We start from the raw sequence: 20,998 nt of genomic DNA on the forward strand, positions 1-20,998 counted from the left end.
AAATGGCTTATAGACGCATTTCTTGAAATGAAGTTGTGCATACTTCTGTTCATGAGATCTACACAGTACACTGAGTGGAATCCAGGTTTTCAGCAAGGAAAAAAAAAAAAAAAAAAATCAATAACAAAAGATTTGCCTTTTAAAACCTTCTTGTAAAAATGGATCATTCATATATAAGTTGCTTACCTTAAGAAAAAAAATTTGTACAATGTATTAAGAAAAAAAAAAGTCAAAAGAGACACATACAAGATACAACAAGCAATCTCTAAAGCAATAAATACTACTGGTCCTAGCGTTGTGACATTTTGAATTTAATAACCCTCAACCCTCCCACCCCAACCTCCCCTCAAGCCCACCCAACTTGCCTGACTCCACCCCAAAGGTAAACAACAAAGAAAAAAGACAACGCAGTGGAAGAATGCATATTTAACACAGTAACCCCCCCTCCCATTATTCTGTACATTTAAACAAGAACAAGTAACATCACAATTAAAGTTGTTCCTCAGAGAGGTGTCACCACTAGCCTCATGCCCTCCTAGAGTTTGAACAGATGTCAAATGATTGGTTCGCAAGCTCGTATTTAATACAAATAAAGAAGGAGAACCAACTCTTTCAAGAAAAGGGCTCATTGAATAATCTAGCCTACCTTTTTATATCCGTCTTTTAAACATTTTGAAGTTGTACTAGATAATTTTTCTGTTTGCACTGTTTAACACTACAAAAAAGACAAAACAAAATTCATAAAAATTTTGGCAGATTCACAAAGCTATACTACAGCTCATTGTATCATTTCTTTAATAATTAGATTTTTTTTTGATAATGATGGGTCAAATATTGACCAATGAACTTTAATAAAACAAAAACTAAAATTTCAAAGCCTTATGGCACAGAAACATAAAGAGAAAAGAACTGACGGCAAGTGAAATATAGCAGAGAGAGGGCCTAGAAAGGTGTGTGTGTTGTGTTTGCAGAGCTAGAAAAGAGGAAAAGAATAGGGTAGACTATTCTATAGACTTGGTCACTAGCGACAGAGGCTGAGGGGCCGTGGAGGGGAGGAGTGAGTGGGAATGACACAGCAATGCCGAGGGCCGGGCCATTGAGGACGCCACAGAGGAGCCCGGCTGCCGCGAGGACGAGACGTCGCCGTGCTCCAGGGCTCCATTGTGGGAGGAGGCGCCAGGCGTTTTGCTAGCTGCAGCAGAGTTTTCCAGCTGAACCAAAGATGGTGGAGGCCCAGCCAGGAGGTGCGGGTGGTGGAGTGGCTGGTGGGCCGGTTTCATAGTCAGTGAGAGAGGTTGCATTTGTTCAGTCTGAGGTTTGGACTCTTTTGAGGAGGGGGAGGGAACCACTGAAGAGGGGGAGGATGGGGGGGAGTCTAGTAAGCTTCCGTCTGTAGAGGGAGGACTAGCACAGCTGCCTTCACCTTGGATGTAGCGAATGCACTTTTTTTTTCTCCTGAGGGACAAGGCGAGAGAAAGAGAGCATCTTTTAGCATCACATCTTCAAACTGCATCCCTTCTTAGCACTGTTGCTGACTTAAATGCACCTGTTGGCTTTTCAAATGAAGGAAACCCATTGCTTGAAACTAGTTTTATACAACAGAGAAAATTTTGCAGGTGCATTGAAGTGGCTTTAGAAACCCGGTGCTAAGGAAGGTGCTAGAAATGACAGTCAATTTATAAATACTAAACCATCAGACAAGACGGACATGAAGGAAAGATCACCGGTGAAGCACCTTGACAGGAAGTAGCAGGGACATGAAAAACACACACAGGGATGATGACACAACAAAATGAAGCAGATTAGATGTAGCAATGTTTGCTCTCTGTGTGTATACTCAGCCTTTCTTACAGGCAGAGCTACAGCTGGGGATCAGCCTGTTCTCTCCAGCAACAGAGGTTACTGGACCTGTCTCACTCCTCTACCTCTATCTGGCTCTACTCTCTCTTCTCCTGAGGGGACAGAGTTTGGATTGAAGGGCAAAGGAGTCAACAAGATCCACACTACCCAGAATCTGCCCCACAGACACAAGTGTGTGTGTGTGCGTGAGGGGTCAAGGCATCATGTTTGCATTCCTGCCTTGGGTCGGGACCCTCCCCCTGCCTTCTTAGGCCTGAGGCCAGGCCCGCTGCGTAACCCGATGAGCGAGTATGGGAGGGGAGGGAGGGGGAGGTTGGAGAGTAGGGCATTGTTGCATTTATCTGTGGTGACTCTGCTGCAAAGGCTGCGTTCGGATTTGGTTAAGGGGGAATCTCTGCCCACCTCATCCTTACCCTGACCCTGGCAGTGACCCCCTCTTAGCTTTCTATTCTATCACAACGATGCCTGAAGGCCAAGGAGTATGAGCATATTGGACTCTCAGGGACAGGGAGTATGTAAAAAGACTGCGTGTGTTTAAAAAAAGAAAGATCGAGGCTTTTGGAACATGTAAGGCTGATCTACTGTTTAACTGTTCTCAAATCAAACCTTTTCCTGTAGTTCTGACAGGGGACAAGTCTACGTCAACATGAACAGAAAGAGCAGATTACTGAGAATGAAAAGGAAGAGGGACATCAACGAATCACAAAAAAAAGGGCTCACGAAACCTTGATCGCATGCTAGGGTGAAAGGCAGGCATGCATTTTCCGATAAGCTCGACAGTACAAGCACACAACACCAGACAGTATAGAACACGAGGTAAGTCCGGAAAAGAGTGGGGATGAGGCTGGGTGGTGCGGAGTATCGACCGGCTGTAAAAAGGTATCATTTTGCCACTACATACATCTTGCTCTCGATAACTGTCTGTCAAACTGTAGCAAATGAGCTAATATCCATTTTTTAACAGACATATCGATTCATAGTATGTGCCTGTGTATGTTATTGATTTCCCCGCCTCGGGGGAAATTACAGCAGACGCATCTTTTAGGAAATGGAGCCCAGAGAGAAGTTTTAACCTCTCGACTGAATTATAGCGCTTTCTCTTCTCCTGATCTGCTATTATTGTTTGAGGAATAATGTAGTATTTTTTGATAATGAGTTTGTCAGCTGGAAGGGGAATAGGAGAGCCAAGTGGAAACACCAACAACGACAGACTGTGTGGTGGTGGGTGAGTGTGACTTCCTACTTATTTCAAAAGAAAATTTGAATAGAAAAATCTGTAGGTCATATGTTAAATTCTTGTTGGACATTCAGCACATTGGAAATTGTGACACAATCTGAGAAATTTCCTTTGAAATAGGCTTATAAACTGCTCAAAATTACCTCTTAATGTGACTGCAAAGTGCAGCAAAATTTAAAAAAAACCCCATCTGACTACATTTTGATTTTGAGCCGACCCATATAAATGGTTAAAACAAATGAAACGTGTAACAGCAGAAACAGACAATGTGTTGAAGGGTTGTGTCAAGAAAGATTGGGGCAGGGTGTGGTGCAAGCCAGACACAGAGAAGGGTATTACAGAAACAAATACCTACCATGAAAATATTCCCAATTCAAAGACTGCTTGTGTCAGAACAGAAAGACAACAGGTAGGGACTAAGTAAGGGTTATTAAAGAGGAGTTTGGAGGAAGAAGAGGTGGAGAAAGAGGAGGAAGAGGGCACAGAAAAGAGTGTCACTGAGCAGGCCCTCAGAGAAAGCAGGGCTAAATTTGTAAGCATAACATTGTTATTCAAAAGGACGCCAATTAGAACAAACATGACACTTAAGATGGGAGGGAATTATCCACTGCCTGGAGAGAAAATGGATTTCAACCACAAAAAAAAAATAAAAAATCAGAATGTAAGAAATGTTCTTCCAAAATATATAAGGAAACCATGATCTTGCAGCAAGATATTTTGTTGAGATAAAATATTCAGTAATCTTATTTAGAAATCCATTTTCTGCCACTGGGCTTGAACCGAGTTCAATGAAGAAAAATTGCTATGAGGGAATTTATAGCAGGAAGCTCCTCAGTAAGGAAAAGGAGCAGAAGAGTTTGCCATCTGTTACCACGCTGATGGAAACATGTTTTAGATGGATATCGGAGCGAAGAAAAAAAAAAAAAAATCAAGGAGAAGGAAGCTGCTCATTGTGGATGTCTTCCTCCCATTGGTACTATAGCAGATATACCTGCATGGTTTGCACCATAAACTCAGCTGGTCAAGCCCGAACAAGGCACGACACTTCTTTGGGGTATTTGCATCTGTTAGCCAAAGAGGTAGACACAAACATACACACAGAGACAAAAAAAAAAGAAAAAGAAAATCGACACGTCATTGCACAGACAAATACATGTAGCCAGGGCTTAGGTTTAGGCTGGCTAACACTGGGATGTCCTCCATATTGACCAAGCCATCAGGCTCCAGATCATCCAAGCCCCGACCTGCCAGTTTAGGATTTCTGACCAATGTCAGTGAGGCTTATTGTTATGTACATCCTGCAATGAAACCTCTGTAACCCCAGAAATGTTTCTTCATCAACACAAACACCATTCATACCAACATTCTGGCATATGCTGTTAATACCCTTCTTCCCAAACAGGAGGTAAAAATCAAATAGTGGGAACTAGAGATAGACCGGCAGGGCGTGGCTGGAGGAAGCTGAGAGGTCATAATAGCTTGGCGGGACAGACAGAGGCAGGGGAGAGAAGAGGAAGAAAAGGCAACAGCAGAGAGCGAAGGAGGAAGTCCCAGTGTACAGTTACCCAGCCTTCACCTGGCCCTGGCCAGTGCAAGCACACACCATACACACCTGCACGGGCCACACCAGTTATTCTGTTGATCGAGCCCAAAGCGCGCTCGACACTTCTTAGGAGCGCTCAGGTCTGATGCCGCAACAGGGAGGGGAAGCCAGCAGAGAAGAGGAATAGAACCAAAACCATAAGGAACAGAAATCAAAAGGAGGAGAGAAATAAGGAGAAAAAACAGGTAACAGTGAATCTATGAAGCTTGGCAGTGGCTCATAGTGCAAGAAACCCCCCACCCCACCTGCCCAAAAAACACCCTTAAAGCCATTCTCAAGTGTGCCTTAAAGATAGAACTGAACACAATTAGTGTGTTTCAGAAATTAGTAAAAATCTAAACGCATGCAAATTAACATTATGACATTAATATGGAAACACGCGCTTTCCGTCGTGATCTAAACTCTGATTGGAGTTCCTAGTGACTAGGAAGTGCTTATTCGGTTGAGAGGATTTAAATGCAGCAAATGCACATTGGATTAATTTACTGCTAACATGTTATCAGTGCACTATGGTTTCAAAAAGACAGGGTCAAGGTGGTAGAACTAGGCAGCAGTAGCAGACTGCTAAAACAGCGCAGCTGTGAGTTAGCCCTAGCCAGGGGAAGGATTAAAAGGGCTGGAACCTGAAGAGGGAATCTACTCCTCAGACCTGGCATCAAACAGTTGACTGTTTTCCACCAACATTTGTTGTCTATTGCAGAAAAGCTGCCAGTCACTTGCTAGCTCTACCCAGTAGCTGTGTCATTATCAGGAGTAGAGAAGAGTGACAGCAGAATATTGTGGTGAACTGTTTGAGTCCAGGCCTTGTCTGAGTAGAGACAGATTTAAAAGGAGGAGTGGGCCAAACTCATGCTGGCCAATAGGAAAGACACAAGCGCAGCTACTGAAGCATATAGATTAAGGAGGTTTACCCGGACATCACATCCTTCAGGTCATACTCCACAATAATAATCCAACTTTATATCATCAGTTCCTCAAGCATACTGCATAGTGATTATGCCAAAATACGGAAAATGCTCTTAACTATATGGCAATAAATGGGAGGTAAATGAAATAATCTACTTTTCAAGTCAAGTAAAGAATAGCAACATTTTAAGAAAAGAAAGCAGCAAACAAAGCAAAAAGAGCATATTGCAAAATATAGAATTTAATTTTAAACCTGCCTAACACAATCATAAATATAAATAAATATACATTAATTAAAAAAAAAGAAGGAAAAAAACAAGTTAGTAATTTAATACTCAAAATGACATTAGCACCTGTAATCGGAGGGAGTGAAAGGCAAGGGTTTGGAAAATATTCTCTGTGTTCTGAAAAAAAAGAACAGATAGAGAGGCCTTCAAGAAGAAATCCGTCACCAAACGAGCGCAAAATACATAATAACAAGTCGCCATTGTTCCTCACAGTACGATCAGAAGAATATGAATCATGAGAACAAAAATGGATAAATCATAGAATTAGCAAACCTCCTTAATTTTAAGGTGTAAGTGATTTTTCTTATATTGATATAAAAGCATGCATGAAAGCAAGCAAGGGGCAGCCCAGCAAGCGCGCACACACACACACACACACACAGAGCACTGTAGTGCAGTCTATCTGCAGGGCACAGGCATTATAAAACGGGGCCACGCACACAACACTAGCAAAGTTAATGGCTCTCACAATGCTTCAACTTCATATTCTCAAAACATACATATCACAATACCAGAACGCTAAGGGGCAAAGTGGGGAGGGGGGTGGAGGGTGGGGGTGTCAAGAGGGGAGGTGAGAAGGAGCGTGGGGGGTCATGCATATTCAGTTGTTATTAGCTGGGGAAGGCTAGGGGAAAATGGGGAAGGGGGGGGGGGGGTATTACAAGCAAGTCTACAATTTAAATATTGCATTGGGTAGCATAACTATACCAAAAAAAAAAAGAAAAAAGCCAGGCACAATAACACACACACAAAAGAAGCATAACACACAAAAAAACTAGCTTGACTTTTATCTTGCAAGATGTCACATCTGCCTGACACATGATGGGGCTCTTCTAATATGGGAGATAATTGCAGCTCACTTACCATTGCTCTCTGCTTGCTGCTTTTCCCTTTTTCTCTTCTTCCTTTTCCCCTGTTGGTTAGCCGCCAAAAAAATAGAAAGAAAAAAATAGACACAGACAGGAACCTTAGTTATTATATTGCAGAATGCCCAAAACATGAAACAGAGAATAGGACTCATCTTTGTGTTTACTTATTTATTCATTCATTCTTTCTCTGCCTTTTTTTTTTTGCCTTTGCCCTCCGGTTTGTAACAGCCACTGCAGGCCAGACCAGAATTCTCCCTCCTCTCTCTATTTTCTGTCTTTTCTGCTCTTTTCTTTTTTCTCTGTAATCTTTTGTCTGACTTTCCTCTGCTCTGTGAACATCTAGACATCTTGACGAGCTTCTGGTTTGGGAGACAGATTTCTCTAAGGCTGCTCATGGAAGACTCCACTGGTCAGCTTGATCCCAAAACCGGATAAAATTGACAAGAATCTGCACACTTTAAGTGTCAGAACAAAGTGTCTGGAGCACAAACCATTCACTGTGGATTCATATTAACAACATCATGTGATAAGAAGATGGGCTTGCAATTTGTCCGGTGTCAGATATACATATCAAAAGCAAATTACAGGAAGAAAGTGATCCCTCAGGCTAGATAAGAAAAAAGCAAAAGAAATAACTCATTCTGGTCATGTCACCTAGTGAAAGGGGAAAAGAACAGGCCGTTACGACTTGTAAACTTAAAAACTTACATAGTTGTCTCGTGCTGACCAGCCTGGGTACAACTGCATGTGGAGCTGTCGCTCTTTCCTGGCCAACTCGTAGTACTTGGCCTGCTCCTCCCGCGATAGGGCATGCCACTGTTAAATGAGAAACAGGACACAGAAAGGAGACGTAGAAAGATTTTCACCATGAACAGGAAAATATGTCTGTGCAGGTTGTGGTCACCACAACAAGCTTTTATTCATCTTTAATCTGACCCGTGAATTGCAAAAGTGGTCCTTGATCACCATCACTCTGCTTGTATTCTTTTCCATCAGGCTGTTAACTGCCTTTACCAATGTTTACAATAAAATGTGTGACTTTAGTGACTTACCCTCCGGCCCAGGATCTGGTTGATGGCAGCACTTTCCTTCAGTGTGCACTCAGCCACCACCTTGGCCCTCATCTCCTTCATGTAGAGCATGAAGGCATTCAGAGGCTTCTTTATGTGGACCTGTTTCTTTTTCTCCTCTTCCTTCTTAGCGTCTGACTGTTTCCTGTTGAGATACCAGAGGGCAGAAAGGCTGATTAGAGTAAACCTACGACTGGCTATATGACATGTGAGATTGAAACGTGATTTTAGGGCAGTAAAAGTCTACTCACGAGCTGTTGAGGGAGCTGATGTCACTGTGGGAGGATTCTTGCTTGACGTTGGGTGTGACGATGGCTGGGTGTGGGATGCCCGTGGTGTGCAAACTGTGGTGAGGGGGCACCATGTGTGGGGGGAACCTAGAGGACAGAAGACTGTGTAAATCGTCAGAATGGACACGGGTGAAATGAGAAGATGGAGCACATGTATACACAAGACTAAAGGTGCTAAATTCCATTCCCATCTTTTAGTGATATATCAAAGTACAAAGTGTTTTAACAGTTTATTTGATAGAAATGGAATTGGCCTTTAGTCACAAGAAAAGACATTAATGCACATACACATACAGACATCCACTTGAAAATGTCCAAGGCTGATTCCTGTATTATTATTCACAACCATTTAGCATACTTTAACTACTCAAATGTCACACAATTTGATCACAGAATCCAGCCTGGGCAGCTTTTAGCTTCACACAAAAGTATATTCAAATCAGGGTCAACCATCAGTAAAATACGTTGAAAAGTACATTGTGTGGCAATGCGCAAGTGCAACTGCACAAGGATAAATTTCTTGAATGCCAATTTTCAACAACCCATAAAAAACCTACACACTAAAAGCTTGAACTTAAGTTCATTTTTCTAAAATGTTATTTAAATCACAACCTTATTGAGATAAATTAATTAATCTCTATCAAGAGTGTCCTAAGCAATACAGGTAACAAATCATGTCATATATTTGATGAAATGCGTTGGCTTGAGGGACCTTGAACTCTTCTACTCACAGTTACAGAGAGATTGTGTAGACTGATATATCAGCATCTTCCACAGCTTTTATCAGACTGATTAAACACTTCTCAGATCTAGAAGAACTCCTCCTATATCAGGTTTTTGAGGGAAAAGTTCTGCCTTAACAAATCTCACCTATGATAGCTGAGGAAATGGTTTTCAAATAAGATTTAAGTGACAATGACAGTGTCTTTCATCCGCAGATGACAAATAGCAACTTCATAACTACAATTCATAGAATATCTGAGGAAACTGCATTTTTAGCAATTACACTGATATGAAAATGCCAGATTTTGGAGGGGTAAAGATTGAACCATTCTCTCTTATCAAGGAATATTGCAAACTAGATTAAAATGTCCTATCAAAGTCTAGTATCACTTCAGGTATTGGGTCTCTGTTTGCTTTCTCCTGCCATTCTTTTCTGCCAATTCAGCACTGTCAGCAGCACTGACATTTTTATCTTCATCCCTTTGCACACCTATCATCATTTCATCATCTCCAACCGCACCACGCATCGAGTCCAGAAAGCCTTCTTTGCAAAATCGTTTCACTGGCCACAACAGAAATAAGACGCTGCTGTAGTGTGTGTGACATTGTATGTTTGACACTAATTATTTGTGTCAGATTATTTGAACGTGTGCGCGTCTATCTGCATGTGTATGTTTACAGCGCGAGACCTCGGCTCCACGTGACCACACACAAATTTCAGGGAAGAGAGGAGGATGAAGGAGAAGAAAAAAAGAGAAATAATTCCTCCTTTTTTTTTTATAAAGCAGCTCATTATCCGGCTGTGTCTGGCTGCATGGCTCCGAGCCAGAATATAATGATGAGGATAAACTCGCCAGGAACAACTAGTTTCTGTTGGAGGCCATCTCAGGGGAGTGCCAGTGCGTTCCCCCCTCAAACTCTTTCCCTCTTTTTCTCCTTTCCCCTCTTCTCCCTTCATCACTGACACATTGGTGTTTGTGCCATGTCATCCGTTGATGGGGAGCTCGGTAGCAGTGGCTGCATATCGCCCATCATTAGGGCTGCTGCATTTTCCTCACTCACTCCTTTTCCTCTCTCCCTGTTCACCCCCTCCTTCTCTCTCTGTGCACTTGTTAAAATTTCCTCTGTTCCAAGATGTATTTTTTTCCTCTCCTCTTCTTCTTCTCAACTCCGCCCTGTCCCCTCATCACCTCCACACTCCTTCGCTTCCTCTCTCCCCCTCCCTTCCCTCCTCCCGCTGCCACTGCATGGCCCAGGTTATGGTTTAAACATGACGGCCATCCCTTTGAAGCGTGGGGGCATCATCATCATCATCCGGGCTCATCAGCAGTAAGCAGCACCTTGGACCAATTTAACCAGCACAGAGAGGGAGACGCAGCGGAGACCCCCACCCATCCACCCACCCCAACCCCGGGGCTCCTACGTCTCAATCTGAAAGGTAAGAATGGCTAGCGGTGTTGGGGTAAGGGGGGGGGGGGGGGTCACTGGCGCAGCAAGCCCAGTGTCAGCCAGTGCCATTTAATTGCCAATGCGAAGCAGTAGCCTCTGTGCCTGTTTAATGTATAATGATCCGGCCGGTGCGCTTCTCCCGTTCCCAAGGAAAAGAGAGGGAGCGGGATGATGGAGGAACATATCAAAGGGCAGGCTTAAGCATAAGGGGCAAAGGGGCCTTTACATCCTCCCACCTGTCTCACACACACACACTATGGGGGACCTGCACTGGCTCCAACCCCATTATCAAAATAATGTCTTTCATTTGCTCCACTGACTGTCTACTCTCCTTGGCTCTTTTTCCTCCCGTCCAAAAAGAATGCATTTTTTAACAGGACCTAGGTGTAAGGTGCTCACTGCAGGACAACGAGATACCAGATTTATTCCCTGCATCTTAATTCAGGTCGGGCTGTGGCACAGGGGACTGATACTGAAGCAGCGTGCTCCTGCAAAGAACTGGCTCCCGACAAGAGTACAAGGCCAGGATGTCTTTTCTCTCCGATTTCCTCCACTCAGCTTGCTTCCTACAAAACGTTTGAGCTATCACAACAGTCTGGTCCATTCTTTGAACAAAACCGACTGGCTGAAGGCTATGTATGAAAGGATCCTGCCATTTTGCTGACACAATTAGACAGATTTTTACTAGATTTTGTCAACAATTTTTTCCCCCTCTTCCTTGTCAAAGTCAGAATTCAGGGCGTTTTTTTCCCCATGTGTTAGGAGGGGGGATTGTGTGTGTGTGTGTGTGTGTGTGTGTGTGTGTGTGTGTGTGTGTGTGTGTAGGGGGGAGATGTGTTAAACCCTTACATTCTCCAGAGAGCTCCCAGAGCCCTCCATCTATTCAGTTATACTAATTCAATTAGGGGCCTCATCACAGGGCATTAGCTCTTCCCCATGGCCAGTCCCCCCCCCACACCCCAGCCAGTATATTCAATTAACTGCACTGGAAATAAGATGATCACAATGTAGAGGCTGTCATTAAGGGACCAAATTAGCAGTCACTTAAAGCCCAGGTTGGCTGGGTACTGCTGCCAGATGCCGATGTCTGGACAGACCCACCGTCTGACCCTTTGCGTCGGAGACTTGCTCGGGAAGGGGCAAATCTGACTCTATTCCAGACGCCCTTCTCCAGAATGAGAACGTTCAAAAGTAACGTTCGATGCAAGAAGGTATTTATCAAAGTCAATTAAGTCACTAAAAGGACAGTTTAACAAAGAAACAGCTGTAAAAACTGAACTGTACTGTCTGAATGAGCTTACAAACTCAACTATACTTTAAAAAAATTTAATTCCCCTTGCAATTCCTCCCTCCCTGCATCTACATGATCCATCAATGTCACAGAGGTCTAAACACACCGCCCTCAGGAGCTGCTTTTCCAATCAGGCTGTAATTAAACTAAAGCTTGGCCTCATCCCTAGACTCTAAACCAGCCCAGTCAAAAGTCCCCTGCTGCAAGGGCGTATAGAGGGAGGAGGAGGAGGAGCGGAGGAGGAGGCTGTATGGTTTTTTGTGTTGTTGCTTTTTTGGCTCCTGCAGTCCCACAAATCATGGGCTTTTAGTCATCCAAAATGAATTATTTTCACTTCCCACTCAATATAGAGGACATTTCTCCCTCAAGGGAACAGTAAGTAGTTTAACACCAACTGACAAACACACACAAATGTATACAAGATGGCAACAAATACACATACCCCCATGGGTGCACTAATGTCCACAGCAGCACTTGAGCTGGACCCTAATGGGCTGGACCAAAGCACTAGCCAAGTGTCAGGCCCCGGCTTATATCATCCAGTCCCCTTCAAAGTGTTGTTATGTTTGTTTATCTGTCTGGCTGCTCAAACTCACAGCAAAGACATGCCCCAGCTCATTTCAGATCTGCCTGACATGCAGTGGGGGTAAATGTTCTTCAGGGGCCTCATTAGAAAATGATAAATATAATTAATATTTGAGCACACTATCTGGAGTCCCACACTAGAGAATTGGCCTTTTGAACACCGAGATGGGGAGTGTGAGCTCTCCTTAAGGGAGAAGTTGCTGCTCACTGTCTCTGCATGGGAGTGTGCATGTGTGTTGCTTGCGCATTGCCCTCACAGCCAACACAAACACACAACTGCATGTAAGAGTAAGTGAGAAATAGTGTGTGTGTGTGTGTGTGTGTGTGTGTGTGTGTGTGTGTAGCTCCTAGGGCTCAACTCACCTTGACATGGATGCGTTGACAGTGAGCGCAGTTGGGTAGGGGTGTCTGAAACCCCCTGTTGTGATTGGATAAACAGGTTGACCTTGCCTGGGAAGGGGGGGGGGGAAGAAGAAAGGCAAAAAGGTAAAGGAACAGGGGTGATGGAAGAGGAGAAGGTAAAGCCCTCTGTCTCTCTCCTCTCCCCACCGTGGGCCTCTTTATTCTCATTTGATCAGGACAAAAATCTAGGGGATTGCAGAGCGCAGATCAAAGGGAGGAAAACTCTGAACAATTTGAATGCCACAAATCTTGATAGCAATGGCTAATTAAATTTCATAACCCTTCGCTCGGTGTCGACAGAGTGGGGCCCTGTTCCTCCCCAAGCTGGAACTAGGTGTTTTGTTGTGATAATTAAAGACGAAGCACGGGTCTCTTTAATGGAGCCATCACGCTAATTGAGGTCTACACATTCAAAGACAAACAATAATGAATGTAAATTTATACCAAAATAAAGTGCAGCAAATCAAAGGGCGCCATGGCTGCGCTCGGGGCCTCTCTCGGTATTTAGATCGCGGTGAGAAAACATTAAATTAACAGAGCTTAATTTGTAGCCTTTTGTCATATTAACAAGTGTTGACAAGAGTTACCAGGGGAGAACCCCCGTGTGGAATTGTGGGTAAAATACGGGCAATCACGGTTCATTACTCTAATTGGACCTTACAGAGACATGCAAAATAGTATTTGCCACAAAGTAGCAAGTTGACGTTGGTGAGGGCCCGAGGAAGCTGCAGTGGGCTGCTGTGGTCCAGGAGTGAGTGTGTTAGAAAGTTAAAGGATCAAGTTTAAGTTTTAGAGGACTCAAACACAGAGGACCCACTCAGGGGACCAAGAGGCGACAGAGACAGCTTCCATCACTGACTTTGTGTACATAAAGACCAACATCCTGCTGCACAATGTCCATACATGTAAGGTAATATCTGCTTTTATTGTTTACCGTTTTTCTCTTTAATTTACTTGAAATACAGTTTATGTGTATTCATCATGCTTCGCACAACTCAAAAGAGAATACAGTAGAAAGAGTAATAAAAAGGATTCGCTTACTGTGGTACTAACCATCCTAGCGGATGGGGGATCTGGCCGACAGTGCCAGGTGACAGTGGGTAATAAGGAGATATATCTGGAGGATGTGGAGGCCTTGGAATTCCTGTAGAAGAAAGAGGATGACAGGAGCAGAGAGGAGGTGGACAGAGAAGATGATGACAGAGAGAGAACCAAATCTTTGTCAGTGCTGAATTCATTCTTTGTTGAAAGTTTTCACATCTGAATGGGGCAAACATCACAGGAGTGCAGATGGGAGGAAGAGGAGGAGGAAGAGGGCTTGTTGCTCGCATGTACACAGTGCTAAATCACACTTCCTGATCAAAGGCCTTTGAGGCGGTGGTGGCGGCACAAAGTGTTGGAAGAGGCAGAGGGGAAAGAGGTGAGGAGAAAACACCAACACGATTCTTGTCACATTTGTCTACTGATTCAGAAGACTAATGATATAAAATGACTGAGGTTTGGAAGTTAACAGAACACAACAACATAATTAAAGCCTTCTTTGTGATCAGAGAGCTGCTAATACAGGGCTACAGGTTGAGTCAAGCTGATTTACGCTAGCGTACTGGCTGGAGGGATATGGATTTTACTCATTAGAAACATGTTTTTGACTCAGATTAATGGCTACTTTAATAGCGATACGTTCAGCGTCACCATTCGTTTTGACACAGTTAACGGCAATGTGAAACGTGGTGTATGTGTTGGCTCGTTGGTCTCCATTTGTCCAACTGATACTCAAATTTAACATAAAAACAGCAGCAAATTTTGTTTGTTATCCCCGCAGACAAAGATTGACAAAGACGTCGAATTTAAGGACAGCTCTCGTTGAGGGCATCGCCAAGCAATCACAGCTTCCACGGTGCTGCCTTTACTTTCTGTGGCAGCTGACAGGCGAAGAAACTGCATCGACAAGCTGCCCTGAATGAATGCCTTGAAAAAGGTCTAGTACACAGCCAGGTGTAAAAATAACTTTTTCTCTCATGACAAACTTGAAACAGGGAACGCTAGACATGTGTAAAAGCACAGCGCGCGCGCTCGCTCAGTAGACCAGCAACTGGGGGACTTTCATTTTGGCTGATATGATGTTTCTTCCACACAGCTGGCTCGATCAGTGCCAGCACGGCCAAATTAGAGCCAGATCAGTCTTCATAGATCAGAACTTGGCCAGTGTTGGTGGTTACACCCAAAGTCTGCAGCTGAACCAGGTTATCCAGGAACTGATTCTTGATAGGGATTCTGTTACTGATGGACGATGCGCTGTGCAGCAGGTTGTGTCTATGCTGAAAACTTTTCTTGGAATACCGTTTTAACAAAGGCAAGTTCTATTAAAAAGCCTATGAACATTATCCCATTGCCACACAGCGCTGAAGACCTAATATAGCTCATTAATTAATTAAACACTGAGCCCAATTAAGCAGCCCCATTAAGCACTACATTAAACAGCAGCTGGCACATTATTTCCCCCTTGTAAGGACCATCATAATAAGAGAACATTATTACCTAAAACATTGACTGAATCCACCAGAGACCAGAGGAAAGCATGAAATTATTCACCGAAATGAAAATGCATTAACCTGAAAGGATGGGCTGAATGACAGTTAACAAAATGAAGTGCTGGGTTAAGATGCTCACGGAAATGAATGAAATTGCCTAAAAATGTACCCTAAATGGTTGCGGGAGAGGGATGTGTGGACAGAATCTGACTCCTAAATGTGGGCATGCCGAATCTACAGGATCAACAGGCTGTAAAGATGCAACTACACTTGTGACAGGCACAGGGTTGGTAACTAAAAAGGGTCAGGTCATATCTTCCATTTTGGGGATTTTTGTGTACTTAGTGAAGACATAAAACAGACAGTCGTAAGTGTGTACTGCTCTCTGGTATTTAGATGTGAGGACCTTCAGTTACAGTGGCTGTCTTGTTTTGAGTCTTGGCAAACGGACTTGTGGTCATGAGAAGTCGTGGTTGTTCGCTGAATTCCATGTTTTTATGAGAGTTTTATGAGCCACTGTTCAGGTCCTTGTTCTCGTATGTAAGGCCACTTTCTGCCGAAGCCAAACCATGTCCCCGAGCTTAATAGCTAAATCAATCAGTAACAGATGAGAGCAGGGGTCGTCAACAAGAAGCACTTGAGAACACTTTGACTTTGTCCCACTGTTACGATGACAATCTCGTAAATAGTCCTAGTTATCTTTCTGAGGTCATTAAATAAGGAAACATTAAAAATTTCTATTTCATGATACTTCCTCACACAATAGAGTATATGGGTGGTTTCAATATTAAAAAGCACAGTGGTTAAAACAATACGGTCTACTCTATCGAATACCTGTATTGTAAAAATGACACTTGAATTATGTTTTAATCTTGATTTGAAAACATGTTTTGTAACAACAAAATATGGAGCCATGGTGGCGAGGCATAATAAAACATTTGCACACCCATTAGTACATACAGTTACTAAGAGGCCTTATCTAAGGAAAGCTGCTTCTGACTTCTCAGACTATGTTTTTTAACCGTGTTGGGGTGCTCAAAGTTTAATTCTGACACCTTTAAAACACACTGTACTGTTTTCCAATGGTGTTTTTTTTTTTTTTTGCAGGAATCAAGTAGCATGTTGCTAAATTCTATTTTGAATAAAAATGTCCACATGCCAGTCAAACACACATGCATGCAGTGGAAAAATACTTCGTCTTTACCTGTTTTGGGATCCACGTCTGTCTGTAGGTGAGGTGGGGGATTCCCCGGTGTGAAGTGCTCATTGCTGTAGGTGATCAGAGGCGTGAGAGGGTGCACATGGTGAGGGTGCTGTACCACTGGAACCTTATTAGACTAAGAGCAAGTAGAAGGATACAGAAAGACAGGAATAGAGAGAGAAAGGGGAAAGAAAAAAGACCAGGGGGTTTAATATCTGGGTTAGGGGTTAGAAATTACAGGCGCTTGCCACAGCATTACAGCTTGGTCTGAAGGCTCTCGAAAGAAGAGGTATCAAATTCTGGGTCCGCTCAAGGCGCCAAACCACCAAGCCACAGCGAAAATAGTGTGGTTTGTAATTAAAAACACTTCTGCGGTGTCACCACGGAATTTAGTAACACAATCTAAGAGGCTTGGGGGGTTGCCAGTTCACATTTGGGTCTGATGTGTGATGAGGCACTTTTAACCACGGTTGCAGTGAAGTAATCGATCATCTGTAAACCACGAAATCAAGGCAGCACGTGTAAATCCACAGTCATTAGCAGCTCGAGCCAGCCCTGCTTGGCTCGCCTCCTCCCTGCTCTCGAGCCTCCTCCTGGTCTCCCCTCTTCCTCACTCCCCTACCCTCATCTATTCCCCCAGGGCGCGGTTCATGGAGGGTAGGGGTGTATTGTAATAAAAGGGTTAGGAGAGAGGAGGTGGGGCTGAAAATCCATTTCTGCATTTTTGCCAAATTAGTTTTAGCTATGTAATCTTCTCTTTGTGCTCCTAAGTGGCGCAGGCCCCTTTTTTCAATTACCCAAAGATTACAGTGGAGCTTTAGGGGTGTGCTGCCGTGGGCCCCTGTGTTAACCGGAGCTCAGCCCCTCTCATCAGGCCAGGCCGAGTCAGAGACTAATACACACAGTCCCCGACCACAAGATAACCAGATTAGAGCTCTGCTGTAGATTAGGCTGGTGGAAGAGGCTGCTCTCGCCTCTTTACCCACACATCCTTATCCTGCCCTCAGCAGTCAAAGAAGCAGCACTAATCAGGCTTATCATAACATGGATGATATGTTCAGGGGGAGAGAAGTGACACACCAAGCTGCCTGTGTGTGTGTGTTCAATCTGCTCTCTCTTAGGCCACACACCCTCATTAGTGACTTTAAACCATGCAAGAAAGAAAAAAAATAAAAAACTCCACAGTGGCGCATTTCCAACAGACTTTGAAAAACATTAATGGGACTAGATGTTAGCGGGGGGGGGCTATATACATAAGATGCTCAGTTGCCCGATGCTCATTGACAATACAAATGCAAAGCTGTGGGCCCAGGGCGAGACAAATGAGAGCAGAACTTAACGCTACAAACTAATCATCTGCCCGAGCTGTTTGAGGCTGAAGTTAATATCGGGCCCTTGCGAGATCCTAAATACATCAACAGTCCATTCAAAGCCCTGTGCTAAATTTTCACTGGGTAGTTAAAGCTGTCCATCTGTATGGTACAAGCCTGGCCATCTAGACCTCTATTCTGTAGTGGCGGGGGAGCAGAGAGTGAGGGGGGGGGGGGGGGGGGGGGCTTCCCTATTGCCATGGTCCCAATGAAAGATTAATGAACCCCAGCAGAACTCCAGGGAGGCACAGAGACTCCTGGGACTCATTCACAGCCCTGAGCTGAAAAGGCTACGGAGGAGAGGAGGAGAGAAGGAGCGAGGGGCTGTGGGTGTGTATATGTGTTTGTGTGTGTCAGGGGTGGAGGGGGCGGAAGGTGGAATGGGATTCGTTAAAAAGAAACACAAACCAAGGCGCTCCTCGATGCGTACAGGCTCCTGGTCTGATCTTTACATGTAGAAAAGAGGGATGAAAAAGAGAAAAACTGGTAGAAAAACAATCAGGATGGGGGGTTATGACAGCTGCCAAATGCAGCTGACGAGTCGGTAGCTGAATGCTAGAGGATGGCCCCTGTCTTCCACTCACTCTCTCTCTCTCTCGCTCCCTCTTTTTCTCTTGTCCTCACCTCCTAGCCTCCTCCTTCACGACTCCCCACTCCTCCCTCGGGTAATGATGTGAAAGAATGTTGTCAATTCTTCATCTCTCTGCACTGAAAAGCTTTAGTGGCCATTTAAATGAGTTCTTTTGTCCAGGGGCCCCAGCCATTGAGAAGACAGTTCAAAATGCCCATCCACTGAATCCACATTTAGAGAGGGTGTTAGAGAGGGTGTGTATGGGACAGAGAGAGAGACGGGGAGAGCTAGAAGCCAGACGATTTACATCATAGTCACTTGTGGTCTAAGAGTGTGCTCTTTTTTTTCCCCCTGAAAAAAGCCCAGAGTGAGGCAAATAGCAACGTGCCAGGCTGGCTGCTGCCTCCAGTCCGCTACAGACAGTGGCTGGATGTGAAGACAAGAAAAGAACATATTTGGTAAGTATGTTGGTGGCTTTTGCTGCTTTCCAATAAAGCAGCCGTTTAATGAATTATCATCCTCCTTTCAGCCTTTTTACATTCCTTTAGAGGTCTTTCCTTTGAGTTCTATCTCTATACATGCTGACATGGGTGAAAACTCAGGAAATCTTGCCATTGTCATCAGTGAAACTCACACCCACAGTGTTTATCACCCAATGCATATATAGTCAGTTAGCTGATGTGGACTTCCTGTGGCCTGATGTCTTCAATCAGCTCACCTGCTCCCTCCACATGCCATGTGATCATCGCACACGCAGTAGCATCCACTTTGTCTCCCGCTGACGTCAAGGCAGCACCCGGTGGTCCCTGCGGAAAGGACGCCCAGCACCTGCCCTGTGGCCACCATGGGACAATACAAGCCCGGGACTCGTCTGGCAGGCTGTTGGGTGCTTCAGCCCATAGAGCGGCGAGAAACAAAAGCAGGCAACGTGGGAGGCTTTACTCTCTCGCTGCTCCACAAAAGCCAGAGAAAAAGAAAGAACATTTCCTGCCCCTACACCCCCGCTGACTTGCATCCTTCCCACCACCTCCGTCATTACAACAAACAAATATAGCAGAAGACAAACAGATACACCGCTCTGTAGTCATGATGACCAGATTCAAGCCTCAAAAAGAGATGTTGCATTCCAAAGGCCCTGCAGAAAAAGAGCACACTCTTGTATGAACATCAATGAACACATTGACTCTTTCCACGTCCAGGACACATACAGTGCCTGCTGCTGAGGAAGGCCAGCGCTGTGAAGTGCAGGCAGCACACTTAAATACAGCAGACACAAACAGAAGCAGGAGTTGCCGCCTCTGGTTATGTTATTGATATTGCCTTGGCTCTATTTATTCTATTCTATTCTTCTGTTTCCAGCTGCGAGGCTCAAATGCTCATATGCGTTTGTTTTTAATTTTTTATGTCATCATGATCACCCTCTATTAGTTAAAACTAACAAACACAGCTATTTTGTGCTCTCAAAACATCTAACTCCGCAAGTGTTAGATTCATTTCACAAGCTGCAGTGCTGGTATCACCGCACACTATCTCAAAATGTAAAATATTTCCTTTACTAGCTGGTGAGAAATGCTGCTCTGCCACCGTGTGAAAAGAGCCTTTTGGAAGTGCACAAATGAATGAGCTGCTTCAAGTCAGACCTCTGGGGAGGGAGAGCGGGGTTCAAGAGAAGGCAAAGGGGGTGAGAAAGTGACAGCAGGACAGAGTGAGACAAAGGGAGGGAGGGAGAGAGGTGCAGGCCGGACAGGAAAAAGCTGTTGGCCTTGCATTTCCGCCTGGTGGCACCTCGCAGGGCCAATTTGAGCCCTAAATGTGAAGGTGGCGACCTTGCAGGCCCAGGGGGTGGCTGGGCGAGGGGATACAGCCTCTCAGTCTCTCTGCTTTATGTCATTATATGATGAGTTGTCACAACAGCTAGCGGGGCGCTAATGAGCTGTAGTGAGGCCGGGGCAAGGAAGGGAGGCCAGGAAGAGAGAGGAGAGAGAGATGTGGGGATGATGGATTGGGGTCCTCTCAGGCCTCCAAATTCCAAAGCAAGCAGAAAAAGCTGCCAGAGCGCCCTGAGCCCCTCCCAGAGCGTGCAAGTGGCCCAGGTCCAAGGCACATGGAGTGACACCACACAGAAAACACACACGCACCCCCCCCCGCCAGCAATACTTGTGGGGGTAAGAGAAGAGTCAAAACAAAAAAGCACAAACTGTGCTGCCAACCATTCTAATGAATCATCTGGTATCCTTCAATGTCATACTGTTGAAACACAGGATTGCTGTTTTTCTTCAGGAGGTATAGAGTGCCCCCTCCAGGCTAAAGATCTTCATCTCCTAGCAAACCCCATATCATATCAACCAGCGTTCTCACACACACACACACACACACACTCTTGCCCTGGTAGCACTCAGTCAAATCAATCCTCAGATTCAAGCAGACAATCTAAAAGAATACTTAGAGATTAACAGCAATGGAATATGAAATGCTCTGACAAATTAAAGGCTTATCAGAACCACGATCCTCCAGCATACCCCACTGATTAAAAAACCCTGCTACATTTCAAAAATAATATTTCTTGGTTAATCATTACAGGGGGGGAAAAACTCCACAATATGAAGAACCTGGGAACTGTAGGGGGGAGCAAAAGAGTTTAAAAAGCAGATATGGAGGTGTTGATCAGTTTTCTCTTGCAGAGAAGATGCGTCTCTGAGGGCAAGGGGCTCCCGAGACCACAGTATATTTAAAAGTTAATCTATTCACTTTGC

At 44.4% G+C, this 20,998-nt stretch overlaps 1 protein-coding gene across 11 annotated transcripts in view; it reads right to left on the minus strand.

The window, feature by feature from the left end:
* Positions 1-362: 362 nt before the first annotated feature.
* The window catches only part of LOC123982872 (transcription factor 7-like 2), a 55,818-nt gene continuing 35,182 nt past the window's right edge, over positions 363-20,998 (minus strand). For 2 of the 11 annotated variants that reach the window (XM_046068800.1, XM_046068792.1), the window contains 10 exons: positions 16,308-16,440; positions 13,614-13,716; positions 12,534-12,620; positions 8,084-8,224; positions 7,815-7,977; positions 7,471-7,578; positions 6,758-6,821; positions 5,960-6,010; positions 4,089-4,161; positions 363-1,455 (listed from right to left, as the gene is read on the minus strand). In XM_046068800.1, the coding sequence (XP_045924756.1) occupies positions 1,002-1,455; positions 4,089-4,161; positions 5,960-6,010; positions 6,758-6,821; positions 7,471-7,578; positions 7,815-7,977; positions 8,084-8,224; positions 12,534-12,620; positions 13,614-13,716; positions 16,308-16,440 (1,377 nt within the window). In that variant the 3' untranslated portion in view covers positions 363-1,001. Of the gene's footprint in view, positions 1,456-4,088; positions 4,162-4,709; positions 4,783-5,959; positions 6,011-6,757; positions 6,822-7,470; positions 7,579-7,814; positions 7,978-8,083; positions 8,225-12,533; positions 12,621-13,613; positions 13,717-16,307; positions 16,441-20,998 lie in introns of all 11 variants that reach the window. The other 9 variants (XM_046068796.1, XM_046068795.1, XM_046068794.1 and 6 more) reach the window with 9 other exon arrangements.

The sequence above is a fragment of the Micropterus dolomieu genome, linkage group LG14, assembly GCF_021292245.1.
Source record: "Micropterus dolomieu isolate WLL.071019.BEF.003 ecotype Adirondacks linkage group LG14, ASM2129224v1, whole genome shotgun sequence".
In the NCBI taxonomy this organism is placed as follows: domain Eukaryota; kingdom Metazoa; phylum Chordata; class Actinopteri; order Centrarchiformes; family Centrarchidae; genus Micropterus; species Micropterus dolomieu.